Source organism: Cyclopterus lumpus, chromosome 15 (genome assembly GCF_009769545.1).
Source record: "Cyclopterus lumpus isolate fCycLum1 chromosome 15, fCycLum1.pri, whole genome shotgun sequence".
Lineage (NCBI taxonomy): Eukaryota > Metazoa > Chordata > Actinopteri > Perciformes > Cyclopteridae > Cyclopterus > Cyclopterus lumpus.
In genome coordinates this window covers 6410669-6425703 of record NC_046980.1, presented here as the reverse complement: position 1 = coordinate 6425703, position 15035 = coordinate 6410669, and the positions used below count along the sequence as shown (strand labels likewise).

At 43.6% G+C, this 15035-nt stretch overlaps 1 protein-coding gene across 4 annotated transcripts in view; it reads left to right on the top strand.

Annotated features, from left to right (window-relative positions):
* The window catches only part of LOC117744060 (girdin-like), a 60729-nt gene that overhangs the window by 28461 nt on the left and 17233 nt on the right, over window positions 1-15035 (top strand). For all 4 annotated transcript variants that reach the window (XM_034552145.1, XM_034552143.1, XM_034552144.1 and 1 more), the window contains 14 exons: window positions 2232-2290; window positions 3374-3457; window positions 3570-3710; window positions 4467-4639; window positions 8766-8847; window positions 9367-9525; window positions 9993-10139; window positions 10290-10434; window positions 10974-11152; window positions 12082-12219; window positions 13341-13524; window positions 13650-13780; window positions 14382-14675; window positions 14930-15035. The exon at window positions 14930-15035 is cut by the window's right edge and continues 77 nt beyond it. In XM_034552145.1, the coding sequence (XP_034408036.1) occupies window positions 2232-2290; window positions 3374-3457; window positions 3570-3710; window positions 4467-4639; window positions 8766-8847; window positions 9367-9525; window positions 9993-10139; window positions 10290-10434; window positions 10974-11152; window positions 12082-12219; window positions 13341-13524; window positions 13650-13780; window positions 14382-14675; window positions 14930-15035 (2022 nt within the window). The remainder of the gene's footprint in view (window positions 1-2231; window positions 2291-3373; window positions 3458-3569; window positions 3711-4466; window positions 4640-8765; window positions 8848-9366; window positions 9526-9992; window positions 10140-10289; window positions 10435-10973; window positions 11153-12081; window positions 12220-13340; window positions 13525-13649; window positions 13781-14381; window positions 14676-14929) is intronic.

Here is a 15035-nt window from a genome sequence, read left to right as displayed (position 1 = left end):
GAATGCAAACACTCGGGAGGTGCAGATGATTTGTAACAATGTTGAAGGAAGGAAGGAAGGAAGGGTGGGTGGATGCAGTGTGTATGTGTATAAGAAGGGAGGAAGAGAGAGAGGGGGAGAAAAGAGGAGGCTATAGCAGAGAGATGGGAGAGCCTCCTTTCTGCTGCTGCTAGAGGGAGATTTCTCTTTTCTATTTCCACCCTTGCCTCTTTGCCTCCCTCCCTGCTCTCCTTTCCTTCTCTTGGTTTCTCTATTTCTACATCCCTCCCAAGTGTTTGTGTTGCTTGTGCTCTGGTTCTTTCCCTCTTTTGTCTCCTTTCATCTCTCCCTCTTACCACGTCTCCCTCTTGTTCCCCCCCTCTCTAGCTGTATACATTATTTATCCTATGAGGGTCCTTATCTTTCCCCATGTTGCTTCAGTAGATTTGCTGAGCTAAATCCATTCCCCCGACCCAGAATAGGTTCTTATAGCTCTAATAGTGCACCGTTAAGCCCTGCGGCTTTGAGAATTACGTTTTATCTATCGACGTCCTCCGAGGCCCCAATTTTGCTCTTATTCTCTTCACATGCTGAATATTTCTTCTCGTATCCTGAATGCAGGTGCTGATTACGGATTTTCCAGTGCTGACTCGGCATAAAACGGTGACATCCTCATATTGGCAGGAATGGAAATGAGGTGTTTCCAAAGTAGATAGGAAACCCGAGTCTTAATTTGAGCTTTTCCATCAGCGTCCAAGTTAACGCCCATAAAGCCGTGTCATTTATGTCTGGGATCAGTCCTCTGCTGTTGGGAGTTATTTAGTCAAGTTAGTTCTGGCTGCAGCAGGAGTGGGCATCATTAAGAGACAGCTATGCCTGAAGATAAATACAAAAATAATACCTTTTCCTAGTTGGGCGTTAAAGGTAGTTTTAAAAAACCTGTCGTGGAGAGGAATGAAACATCATAATCTTTTTTTTTTTTTTAAATGGGGGATAATAGTTTTTGATTCAGCCATTCATAGTGTTGCACTAGGTTGTACACAAAAGAAAATGACAGAGGTCGTTTCAGAAAACTTCAGAAATGGCCAGACACGCGCTCTTCTCTCGGGGGAGATGACGCCATTACCTGTACAGCTGGTACATGTTGTGTTTAGCTGTAATGTCCTACCCAGAGTTGGAAAGTTCCCCTCCGACATAGAAAAAACAAAGTCACCTTTTTTTCGTTGGCAGCAGTACAGAAACAATTTAATTACAGCGCGTCCACACATTATCCAGTCTTATTGGGTAAAACACATACAGAGAGCATACATGCAGCTTTAGTTTTCCACCAGCTGTAATGCAAAAAATAACCTGCTGTGACATCACCGACTGGGCCAAAAATACAATTCATTAGTGTTTTTGGCCTTTTTAAAACTGCTGACTCTCCAGCATTTGCCATAATGTTGAGAAGTAGCTTCTTCATTCATCCTGATTTTGATTTTTCCTTTTTAAATCATTTGGAAAGTCGGAGATGGAAATTGTGTTCCTGTGCGGCTGCCGTTTAGCAGATGATTGGCCCATTAAACAGATCCAAAAAGGGGGGAACGCAAGAGTCCTGGTATCAACATAAACTCACAGCCTGCATATAGAGCGTACCAATTAGTCAGTGTAACACACACAGGCACCACCTGGCTGACTGCTGTCCAGGAGCAGAGCCCTCAGATGAGCTCAGGCCTGTCGAGCAGGCGAACAGCTGTTTGTGGGTTTCTGACAATATGTCCCGACACGTGGAAGAGTTTGACGTTTTTAAATCTGTGAGCGATCTACGCCGTGGAAAACATCGTGGTACTGTTGCTAGAGAAGTGGGTTTTTATTAGGAGGGAATTGAAACAAACGGAGAATTATCTTGATTTTTGTTTTTATTTATTATAGGAAAATACATTTTGAACATGTGCCAGAGTAGGCCGATGAGTAAGACCACATCTGTCGAGGAAACACCTGCTTTAACCTCAATATTATTATTATTATTATTACAGTGACGATGTGTTATTACGAAGCCCTTTTGTAGGACTTAATTTTAAAGAAAGGCCTTTACAAATATAATCCAGTCTGCTGACGCCCTCCCATCAATCACCAGATCTCTCATTTCTCCAGTTTTTCGACCGCTAGCGATACATTTATTCACTAACCTGTGTGTAGTTAGCCTGTTCCTCATTAAACCACAGAACAGATTTAATGGTTTGTTGTCTTTTGTGTTTATTCCCTTCTTTTAGAGCAAGGTCTGGAGGAGGTGAAAAAACTGTTGCTGCTAGTCCTAGGCTGCGCTGTCCAGGTAAGGGCACAGTTTAATCCACTTAACCACTTAAGGGCTCTTTCAGAAGCCAGCATTCAGTCCGTTTTAATTAAACTCTGGTGCGGTTCAACCCCTGGTTGGTTTCGTTGAGGGAGTTACGAGGGCAGTAATCGCACTCTGGTATGGATGAAAACAAGCGGTCCGAAACAACCTACGAGGGGTGGTCTCACACCGTTTCCAAGGGAACAGTTTTGCGGTTTGATTGCAGTAAGAATCGACCCCATTGGAGGAAGTCAACCAAAACACCTTTATGGTTATTATTTATTTGTGTGAAAACCAAACCACTAAATACAAAAAAACCAAAAGTATCAATATCACTCTGATTTAAACTAGACAGCTTGCAAAAGTGCCCTTCCACACGTCATATATTTATAAGTAATTTAGGTTTAAAAGGGCACGAACCAAGACCACAAGACGAGGCACGTCGGTCGAAACAATGAAGTTCTTCTATTCCACAAGTTCAAACTTTGAGAAGTTTTGTGCTTGTGTCTCATGATTCAGCAATACTGTAATTGATCCCATGAACCTTACGTAAGTTGTGAAGGCCTTCAACTGAGCCAGTTGCATAATTGTTCATTACTTTTTATTGGTCATCTTGTAGCAATTTTAAATGTAACCCTCCCTCAAATACAACCCTTTGCTCCCGTTTCATGGAAAGGATTTGTAAGAAATGGCTTTCCCGTCTCGAGACAAAGCCCCATTCAGATCATGGACCTTTCACCACCTCCTATTGTTTTAGCAAAAAGACACTGTAGTTGCATTCATGCGTCTAACTCCGACTTAATAATCTGTCTACTTCAAGTTTCCAGAGTAAGAATTGGCACACAGTGAACACGAGTTTACCTCCGTGGTGCCGAGTTTGGTTCTCATCTCATCTTCTGCCAACAAGAGAGGAACATTGTCTTTGTCTGATCCAGAAGATAAAGTCACGTTTGGAGACTAGACTTCTTTCCTCAATACAACTTCCTGGAAACGTGTACATCAGATCAGCGTCTGTCCCGTATCTGCAATGTCGCTCTCCCTGACCTCCACTTGACCCCCAACCCACCTCTCTGTTTACAGTGCGAGAAGAAGGAAGAATACATTGAGCGTATCCAGACTCTGGACTTTGACACCAAAGCTGCCATAGCATCCCACATCCAAGAGGTATTTATCCTCCATTCGGAGACGATTAATATGTTTCACCTCCTCGACCTTTGTTACCACTCATCTAATGTACATTTGTGCTCAATCGATGATGTGATGTCTGTGGTTTTAGGTGACTCATGATCAGGAGAACGTAGTGGACCTGCAGTGGTTGGAAAGTGGGGAGATGCCTCCTGAGGACCTGGACAGCCTCTCCAGAAACCTGGCTTTCCACCTCAAACGCCTGGTGGATGACAGGGACACACAGCTGGAGGTAATAACATACGTACAGATATGCATAACGGCAATAAATAGGTACAATAGACAAGGCAGGGAACTAGTAAAGTGTGGGTTTGTGTGTGTTTTTATATTATTTTTCTGTGTGTTGGGCGGACGTTTAGTGTGGAGGGTTTTCCTGAATGTTTGTTACAGTTTTTCTAACAGAATTTCACTGATGAAAATGATGGGCTATTTCTAGTCGGGGGGGTTATGTGGAAACGTTTCCCTTTTTTTTATGTTGCCACAAAAGAGCCTCAAGAAGGAAGTTGTTGAAACTTAACGGTGTGTATGTGTGTGCGTGTGTGTTACTGAGAGTATATGCGTCATTACGTGAGTTTCCAACCCATAGGGGTGCAGATGATAGCCGATCTTTGTGTGTGTGTGTGTGTGTGTGTGTGTGTCAGGGGCTGTAATAGCCTCCAGATTATCACTGTGTAGTCCAGCCGCTCTCCATTAAAATCCCATTTCCTTTCTGGGGCAATAGATCAACATAGTCTGTGTGGGATTTTAGGTGTACTTTTTGCCCTCATGCCTATGTGCTGGTTTTAGGTCGTGGGGGGTGCTTTGGGTGAATCCGTGCATCAACTCTCCTCTTTGCATGTCGTCAATGCCGGGCTTACAACATTTCTGTTGTAACACTATTTGGAGTATTTTCTCTTATTGAGTTTGGTTTGGAGGAGTCATAAACTGACTTGTACTCATCTCCACAGCTAGATATCTCACTACGTGTCCATTATTTTTTTCCATGCAGACTATAGTGGAGTTAACCCAGGAGAGAGACTGTGTGCAGCTGTCCCCTCTGGCTCCCTATCCGACCCAGTCTCCCGGTGACTCTCCCAGTATGAGGAGGACCGAAAGCCGACAGCACCTCTCTGTGGAGTTGGCCGATGCCAAAGCCAAGATCAGACGCCTTCGACAGGAACTGTGAGTGCCACGGCGTTATCAGCTGGAAGAAAACCAATACTGAAGTTGGGCAAATGGGATAACATGCAGAAAAACTTAGTTAGCCAGAGACAAACTCAAGACCTACATACAAAAGGGACATTTACTTGAATTAGACCCGAACTATTTACCCAATGTTGTTTTTTCTACCGTAGTTCCCATTTTGCTTCTTTTATGACTCGTTTACATCCTCTAATTAAACAATATTGACAAATCAGGCAGTTATACAAGTTTTTAGGTCATGGAAAGGCTATAATTTAAGCATTCTGTGGATTCTCCTCATTGTTGTTGGGAGTTTTAAATCTCTTCATCCCAGCCTCAAACACGAGGCTTTAAGACGATGACGATGCAGAGAGGAAGAGTCATGGAGACCAGCAGTCCATTTCCTCCCTACATCTCCATTACTCACACAAGACCAGGCAGTTATTATGTCACACTTCACCACACACACACACACACACACAGGCATGCATAAACCTCGTTGAGGCCTTTTACATTCTGCCTATGAATAATAGAGCTTCCTTTTTAAAGTGCTGTGGTCCCTTGCCAGACAAAGTCTTAATGGTCAACACAGACCAGTTGGAAGTAAGGGAGCACTTTCTGACCAGGAGGAAGTATTTAATCTAATTCATCAGACTTGCTGGCCTCAGGTCCATTTTGTTCCTGAATGTGTTGATGGAACCTGAGGTAGTGTGTACTTCAGTCTATCCTCCTTTTGTTTTCAAGATTAAAATCCCAGCTGAAACTAATCGTGGATTAGATTTCAATGACTGCGTCTTCTCGGATAAAGCGTCATTCCCACTTCAAGGGAGTCCTTGGCATGCTCGAGTGGATCTGACTTCCAGTGTAGAAGAATGTGCATCAACAAGCTGGAAGCGTATTTAAATGAGTCATCTTGCTCATTCTTTATCTCCTCGTGCTCCCAATGATTTGGAAAAGGCCTCATATTTGAATGCTGTGTCATTCTGCTGCAGTATTTCACAGGAGATCTCTTGAAGGATGTCTCGTTTGCATTTCCCCCCACACACACACATGCCATTGTCTGTTTGACACACTTTATGGTTCTTTAACATCTGGTTGTAACTCAGACCGGAGTGCAGATCAACCTCTGCTTGGTCACATGATCACTGAAACTCATCTTTCCTTGAGCTGATAAGGTCTGACATTCATCGATGTGAACATCTCCCGTATACATCCTTGACCTACATTATGATTCCTTCAGTAGGGTTAAATAGGGCTATAAAACATCACCTGCCAAGCCAATGAGTTATTTTGTTTGTTGGTAGCCATGGTATTGTTTATTTGTTGGTGTGATGGGCCAGAAAAAAAGTAATAAAAAAGGGCTTAAAGTCAGTCGATGCTGATGTGGTCGGCGCACATGGTGCAGTTCCTTCTCTCGGGCAGAGAAGGAGTGTGGTTAATGTGTCTGGGTGCGTGAACATGCACAAATATTGTGTATCTGCATACAAATTGAGGTGTGTGTGTGCACTTGTGTGTCAAAAGGAGACCAGGTTGGAGCCAGGGGGGGGCTGTACGGTTCAGTGGTCCCACAGTTGTCTGTTAATATGTCGAGTAAAGCGACTGCTTTTCCCTCCTCCTGTTCAAGCTCAGACGCACCGTGTTTATTCCTACAGTGTGAAACACACCGAGGGTCATATTTAGAGACGCTATTCTTCAGCGCGGGTGTTAACCCGATTCCCAGGGATGAAGATCAGGTCTAATTCAACAGTCCTGCCATGCATCCTATTGTCATGAAGGTTATAACGTCACAAACTGCACTACGACCTCATGGTTGTAGCATCCGTTGCACGACTGTTGTATTAGACCGCATTAGTTCGAGCTCGGTCCACCTAATGAACTGGAAGCATGATAATGTGTTCACAACGAGTAAATTAATAAGAAAGGGACTGAATTGATTAACTGAATTGACTGAATGTCAAACAATTAACCATTTACTGAAGTTGTTAAGGTGTTTCTGACTTTGGGGTCAACCAGCCAATACTGCTTGAATGCCAGTAGATCATTCACCACTACAAATCATAAATAGCTCCGTGAGATGGAAGGCAGGGATGTCCCATTATGCTGGAAATGGGTACAACCAAACTAAATGTGCTTTTTTAAATTAAGACTGATTGATGGTATTTTAAACCAGTCGGCTGTGTTGTAATCCTTGTTTAACTAACCATGTTCCTGCAGGAATAATTCATTGCCTACGTCATTTCTTTTGTGTGGAATCGAATACTGGTTGATTTAAAAAAAATATTAATAAAGTACAGGTCCATCCCCCTGTTCCTTGGCATGCTATTATATTTTTTATTATAGAAACGGCTCAATATATTGTTGGGGAAATGTTTGGTAATATTTATTACAAAAGTTGTGTTTATATATACTGTGTGTGTGTGTGTGTGTGTGTGTGTGTGTGTGGCCTTTCTGTTGGTTCTAAGAAAGACAATGATATGTAATTTCAATAGGGCTAATATGTGGGTTTATGGAAATATTAAGATTATATTAAGATGTACCAGTTGGACATGTAGTAGCCTGGAAAAGGTTGCCTTTGTGTCGTGGCTTTTCAAATACTGCAGTGCATACAAGTGTTTGTGTCTGTGCGTGCAGATGCAGCGCTTGTTAAACCATTAGCATAAGCAGCAGAGCCAGCTGCATCCATAATAAGAGCCCAGAGCTCATCTGCCATTCTAAAGTTGACAGGTGTTTGTGATCTGGGGCTGGAGGGGAGGGAGGGGGGGGGGGGGGGAAGGGAGACGGGTAGAGGCTGCAGGACGTTAACTGATGAAACAGAAATGGGTAAAGGTAAAGCCTGCATGTCGACTCCTACTTTCAAAGTATCTGTGGAAGGAAGGAGAGAAATGAAAGAAAATAGGAAAGAAGATGACTTTTGCTTATTGAGATGCGACCTGAGTCTCCAGAGAGCTGTAATCAAATAGGCCATCAGAGGTTCAGTGTTGCAGTTTCATGCACAGACAGACACACACACACAATAATACACACACAAACACACACACACACACACACACACAGATAGAACAGAATCTCAGGAATGCAGTCGTTTTCCTTCAAAGCGGTGTGACACATTCTCCCTCGACGGTTGGAAAGAGCCAGGAGAATTCACCCACACACACACACAGACACACACACACACACACACACACACACACACACACACACACACAGAGCAAATGTCAGACTGCCCTATTCGCTGTCACTTAAACAAACGGATACAGGCGTGCGAGATGGCAGAAAGACCCTATAACGGTGAAAGAGTGTCACATTTAATTCCAAGTTTTACAATCGGATGTAAAACTTTCTACTCTCCTCTCTGATCTTATTTGTTGTTCAGGATTCTCCAGAATAACGGGAGATGAGGGGTTTGAGCCTCAGGGGCAGATTACCCCTGAAGTAGTCACAGGACTTTTCTACCGGTCTTTTTATTGCCGTCTTTTCCCTCCTCAAGGCAGGACACAGGAAAGACATTGTGTCTCAGCTCAAACACACCGGACACAACGGGCAATTTTTACACGGGAGAATAGGTTATTGGGTTTATTGATGTCTTGAAATCAACACGTGGAATGGCGTATTTTCATCTTTCAACCAAGGCTCATTTATTATGCCGAACGGGAAGTTGCGTATGCTATGTTTTATTGCAAAGCAGTAGCTTTTGATTGAAGAAGCCTGAATACTTAATCTTATAACATTTAAGATGAAAATTGTACCTGAAATTGATCTCATCTCATGAAATGTACAGACTCAATGACCTCCACTTATTAAAGTAGGATCATTTGGAAACAACCCAATTTATTGTCAAAATGCCTACCTACTAAAACTAAAATGGAGCTTCTCTTTTTTTCCGTGTAACTATGTCAAAAGGCTGGTTCCCAATAAATGATTTAGCTGCAATCTGTGGAATGGAAACATCCCTAAAAGAACGTCTTTGTTCATACTCTGAATCAGTACACATGCTCGCTCACACAGAAGACAAACTTAGCTTAGAAATCTGTATCTTTCTGTACCTTCTGTCCTTCCTCTTTCGAGGTCCCCCCCCCCCCTATGTTCTCCTTGTTTAACTCCTCTCCCTCCCGGTCTCTTTTTCCAGAGAGGAGAAGAGTGAGCAGCTTTTGGACACCAGGCAGGAGCTTGAGATCATGGAAGTGGAGCTCAAGAGGCATCAGCAAGAGGTAACGCAACTCCCGTCACAGTGATCCTCACACACTTTAAAGTTCATATGACTTCACTCCCCCCCCCCCTCCCCCCACCTGCTGCGCCCTCCTCTTTCTGAGTCTTTCATGTCTGCAGCGCTGCCAGGCTTTAATCAGCTAGCTGGTGACTTTACAGCTCATTACAGGCTATTAGAGCTATCTTTAGTCCAGCAGCAGCCTCACACAGGCTTTTGATTTGGAAGTGGGCAGCAGGCCGACACGCTAGATGCCGTAAACCAGGTGGATAAGTTCAGGCCACAGAGGGACGTGTGTGTGTGTGTTTGCGTGCTTGTAGTAATTGATAGTGTGTAGAGTTTGTCCTGTTCTTTAACCGTTTATGCGACGGACACGACTTTGGTTGATTATCTGTGATTTTTCTAAATGATTTAAAACTTGTCAAAACAAGTGTAGCTTTTGATTCACGTCTGTATATCTGTTCACATCTTTTGCGCCTCTCCACATATTCACGCTCCGCGCGTGTCCGTCTGCTCCTCGCAGAGCTACCAGTTGGTGTCGGACGCTCGGTCGGCGCGGGCCTACCGCGACGAGCTGGACGCGCTCAGGGAGAAGGCGATCCGCGTCGACAAGCTGGAGAGCGAGCTGGGCCGATACAAGGAGAGGCTCCACGACATTGAGTTCTACAAGGCCAGGGTGGAGGTACAGCACGTGCACCCTGCAGATGACGGTGTTTGTTAAAGGATGATTTGGCGTCGGGTCGCTGACATTAAAGCAACTCGGTGTTTGCTTGAGACATAAACATGTCTTCATCGTTTCTAAACTGGCCGTGTTGTAAATGGCCAAATAAAAGCCCCAACGGCTGCATATTGTCATGATGAAAGTGTTTTTCACAAGTCATTTTTCACTGTAAATTGATGCGTTGAATTACAGATAAACTTATTTGCAATATCAACTGAATATTTGTATATTTAACAAAATATGTTATTTTATACACACCTTTTTTTGTATTTGGTGATTTTCCTTTCTGCTCATACTGTTGCTATTAATACTGTAACTTCTGATTCTAGTAATAGTACTGATATTAAATGTAATATATAAACTCTGTCTGCAGTGTTCATGTTTTGTTGTTTCACTTGTGCTCTCTGTTGACGTGGTGGTTTCTGCAGGAGTTGAAGGAGGACAACCAGGTCCTGCTGGAGACTAAGAGCATGTTGGAGGAGCAGCTGGATGCGACCCGGACCCGCTCCGACAAACTGCACCTCCTGGAGAAGGAGGGTCTGCAGCTCAAATCCAAGATCCATGACATGGAGATGGTGAGAGATGATTTATAGATCGGTGGGATGAGTCTTGGGAGATAAACGAGCTGGGGTTCAAATCGGAGACAAAGGCAGATGGGCCTTTCAGCAGTCAAGGGGTTCAGCATTTGTTTATCGCAACACACTCTCCATCTCTATCATCTCCAGGAGAGGGACATGGACCGTAAACGTATGGAGGAGCTGATGGAGGAGAACCTTGTGCTTGAGATGGCCCAGAAACAGAGCATGGACGAGTCCCTGCATCTGGGCTGGGAGCTGGAGCAGCTGTCCAAGACACCAGAACTGACCGAAGGTGAGAAGAAGATGGAGCCAAGAACCAGAGAACCCGATTGTTTATGCTGACTGAAAGATAAACAAAGAGGAGTGTGAAGGAAAGCAAAGCATGTGATGTTGAGTTAAAGTGTCATGCAGCTGACAGTCACCTGATTTGACCAGTTTGAAGGCTTCAGAAGGCCGAACAGACCAGGCTTTGCTCATTGGCTCTTGGCCCCGGCTTCATCCCCGTGGCCCCTTCTGAACTTGCCAGCCTCCGCTGGGTTTCCTTTCCACGTAAATTAGGACCTGTAATTAATATTCAGTGGCTCTCGGAGGATAATTAGTGTGTTTGGATTATGAAAGCTGTTAAGAGGTTTAACTAGCCAGGGATCTGGATAAAGACTTTTACAAGCTTAAAGACCTCTGAAGTTAGTCCCAAAGGTTTTGTGTTTATTTATTTTTTGGTGAACTGTGGTTTTGACTTCAACACCAAAAGGTCTAAACCGAACATTTCTTAAATTGTTTTGCATTTGTTTAGTCGTTGACGTATATATTTTCTCGCTGTCATCGACTCAGCCTCTCAGAAGTCTCTGGGCGAGGAGGTGAATGAGCTGACCTCCAGCCGCCTGTTGAAGCTGGAGAAAGACAACCAGACCCTGCTGAAGACTGTGGAGGAGCTCAGAGGAGCCGCCAGCCAGGACACTGTGACAAAACTGGTAAAAGTCAACCAGGAAAACCAGCGACTGAACCACAAAGTAAGCTGGACTGTGTTTCTTAATCTTAATAATTTCCTGTTCTTTTTTATTTTTCCTCTAGAAATGTATGACATCATATGATAACTCTTTATTGAATTAATTGAATTTATTTTATTTGGTTTAAGTGTCTTTGTGTGTTTTGAAAAGCGCTATATAAATTCTATGTATTATTATTATTATTATTATTATTATTATAACTCTGATACTGTCTGAGTCAAAGTTAATTTTTTTTATTTCTTTTAAATTTTACTTTATGGCATCGGTTGTAATTGCAGTTTAATTTTAACCACCAACATTAGCATATTGGACCAGCACCCATCCATAATATATCACCCTGACACTTGGCTTTCGGCCCTTTTCGCCGAAAGATAGAAAGAGAAAGAAGGAGAAAGTAAAGAGAGAGAGTATAGAGAGGGGTGCTTCGGAGGATGAAAGCAAAGCTGTAAATCCAGACAGCCCTGCGTTGCCTTTTCTTTCCAGTCTTTTGACACCCAAACGCCCCTCGCTAAGAGCAGGGTCTCAGCTATTTTCAGAAACATAAGTCTCTCTCTGTGCACTCTGAATAAAAAGCATGAAATTGTGTTTTTTCTCTCTCACAAAGGGGAAAATCCAGAGTGGGGGAAATTTATTTCCAAGTGACTTGAGGTTTAGAGCCAAAACGCATTAAAATGTGAAATGCGGCTCCGGGTAGACGCGAACAACAGAAAGTGTCTCATTGAATGGATATCTGTAGGAGTGTCCATACATTAACTCGTGTGCAGAGCTGTGACACATGTATTATATGTTTGTAACATAGACTAATAATTGCGCCGGCTTCTTTGTGACTGGGAATCAATACTATGTAGTGTTTTGATTCGGTCATTACTCAACATTAAAACCCAATCGAGAGAGTGCGTCTTCTCAAAGTGTTACTTCCACATTGTTTACAGCTGGAGCAGTTGGGGAGTGAACTGACGGCAGACAGAGAGTCGCTCCGCAGCGCCGAATCCCTCAGTACGGACCTGATGAAGGAGAAGGCTTTACTGGAGAAGACTCTGGAAACACTCAGAGAAAACTCTGAGAGACAGGTGCACACGCACACGCACACGCACACGCACACGCACACACACACACACACAGATTTAATTTCTTAGGGATGGGGATTAAAATCTTCTACAATTCTCAATCTATTCACAACTTTAAAAACAAAACAAATGAGGTATTGCATCGAATATGAACATTAATTCACCGCGTTACCGGATTCACACAACATCACATTCATTAACTGACGATGAAACGTTGGTTCTAACTGAATGAGGAATAATTCACCAACAACCTTTAACGACGGCAGAGAACTGCGCTGCAGAAAGAGTGAGTAGAGTAGCTCCTGAAATTATCGTGTTTTTGTTTTTTTAAATTGCAAAAGAGTAATAATTACTTGAATGGCATTTTTTCCTGAATGCCACATTTCCGTTGAACATTTCTGAATCGATTTTAGGTAAACGCTGTATGTTTATAGAGACCGACTTTTCACTTGTGTGCTCTGGAGTAACGTTAGCGCTGCGGCCCCGTTTCCTGCAGCAGCTTTGAGGTCGGATGCAGCCATCATTCAGACAAACGGAGCTCTGAGACGGTGCGTCATAGATGACGCTCACTCCACAAAACCATCATTGATTCTCGTTCCAGGAAGCTCCGAGACTATGACTAAGATGTGTAAATTAACTAAAGTCTCCACGGAGTTCTTTTGAGAGCAATCTTTGTGCATTTGATTTGCATTCGGCTCAAATAACTATTAAATGGAGCTATCGCAATGTTTTATTGACTCCACAGATTTCTGGTACTCTGTGACCCAGAATGCAGCCGCTCGCTGTGTCTGCACGGATCCAAATCGGACACATTTTAATTAGTTTAACCGTCTGATTTGTAATATCCGGCTCTGATGATGCAGAGAAACACGACATTACTGTAGTGCTGTTCCCAAACGCATATCCAACACGATATCATTTGTAGAACACTTATAATCTGTTTTGTTTCCATATTTCAATTCCTATTTTAGTTTTATTATTTCATCTAATTAAACTTAAAGGAACATCTGAAGTGGAAACTTCTTAAATCGCTCATACGACCGGTCGCATGACGGCGAGCTGACGCCACAGAAAGTATTTTCACTTTAAACGTGACCATTAAAACTCTGGTATCTGTCTTCCAGCTGAAGGGTCTGGAGCAGGAGAACAAGCACATGAGCCAGACGGTGTCGTCTCTGCGCCAGCGCTGCCAGGTTGGCGCTGAGGCCCGGGTCAAGGATGTGGAGAAGGAGAACCGCATTCTCCACGAGTCCATCTGCGAGACAACCGCCAAACTCAATAAGATGGAGTTTGAGAGGAAACAGCTTCGTAAGTGCCTTTAAAACCGTTTGTGTGGTTCACTGGAATCAGTATTTTGAGAGTTTTGTTTTTCCATTTTTTAATTTGCATAATTAACACTCTGGTTGTTCCTCCTCCTTCTTTTTGTTATGCAGGTAAGGAGCTGGAAGTGGTGAAGGAGAAGGGCGAGCGAGCTGAAGAGCTGGAGGTTCTGCTGCAGAAGCTGGAAAAGGACAACGAGAGCCTGCAGAAGAAAGTAGCCGGTCTGGGAATCACCTGTGGAAAGGTCCGGAGCGTTTAGTTTTCTTCCTGGTTTGTAGTTTGAGACGACCGTGTGTCTCTGTGGACTCCATGAGTCAGTCAATGCAGGTTTACCCACATTTCCCCAACTCCAATACCCTCTGTTCCATGTCGTCACATTAGATGTGTTAAGAAAGTTCATGTAGCTGCTTCCGAACAAATTGGCAAGAATCACCAGGCACAGAAAGATCTTATCTGTCCATACTTAAGGACCTTATGCTTTGAAGTTTTTTTTGATCCATGATAGGTTATGATCTCCTCTAGATCAATCGTCAGTGGTAGAAATCTCTGAGTAATTGGATTCCCATTTTTCTTGTCTTTTGTCTCTCTGTCTCTATACTATATGTGTTATTGTTATTCTGCTTAAAATGTGGAATTGGATATTACTGCAAAATATATAACGCCTTTTAAATTAAACATTAAAGCATTATGTTATAATACATTTTGAAGCTGTGCCAATAAAGTCAAGAAAACATAACATAAAGTAGAGAGTTTTTGACCGAGATTACTGTCTTGGTGAACTTGGTGTTGTCAGACAGAAACGCGTTACTCCTCACCTTTTAATCATCACTTCTGTATGTGTGCAGGTGTCTTCTTTGGAGAAGGAGAACATGGATCTGGAGGCAGAGGGCCGTCGTCTGAAGAAGAAGCTGGACACTCTGAAGAACATGGCCTTCCAGCTGGAGGCTTTGGAAAAGGAGAACGCCCAGCTGGAGGACGAAAACCTGGAGCTTCGGCGGTCGGCCGAGAACCTCCGGTCCGCGGGCGCCAAGGCCGCCCAGCTGGAAGCCGAGAACAGGGAGCTGGAGAGTGAGAGGAGCCATTTGAAGCGCAGCCTGGAGCTGCTCAAAGCCTCGTCCAAAAAGACGGAGCGATTAGAGGTAAAACTACTGCCAGTCCTTCTGGGAATGGAGAAAAGAAGTAAGACACAGCTAAATATGCATCCACGTACGGCAAGAAGCTTACTTTGAGATATAAAAAGCAGACTACTGCGAGTTAAAGCGTTTAATTGGCACCAGGGGTGCACCGTTATCATCTTTTTACAGGTGAGTTGCAGGGGGATCGGGCATCAGGGAGCAGCGCAAACTAGTTCATGGATGCTTTTAATATCCTAATCTGGCTTTTCCTCTCCCAGGTGAGTTACCAGGGCCTAGATACAGAGAACCAGCGTCTGCAGAAGGCTTTGGAGAACAGCAGCAAAAAGATTCAACAGTTGGAGGAAGAGCTGCAAGAGGTGGAGA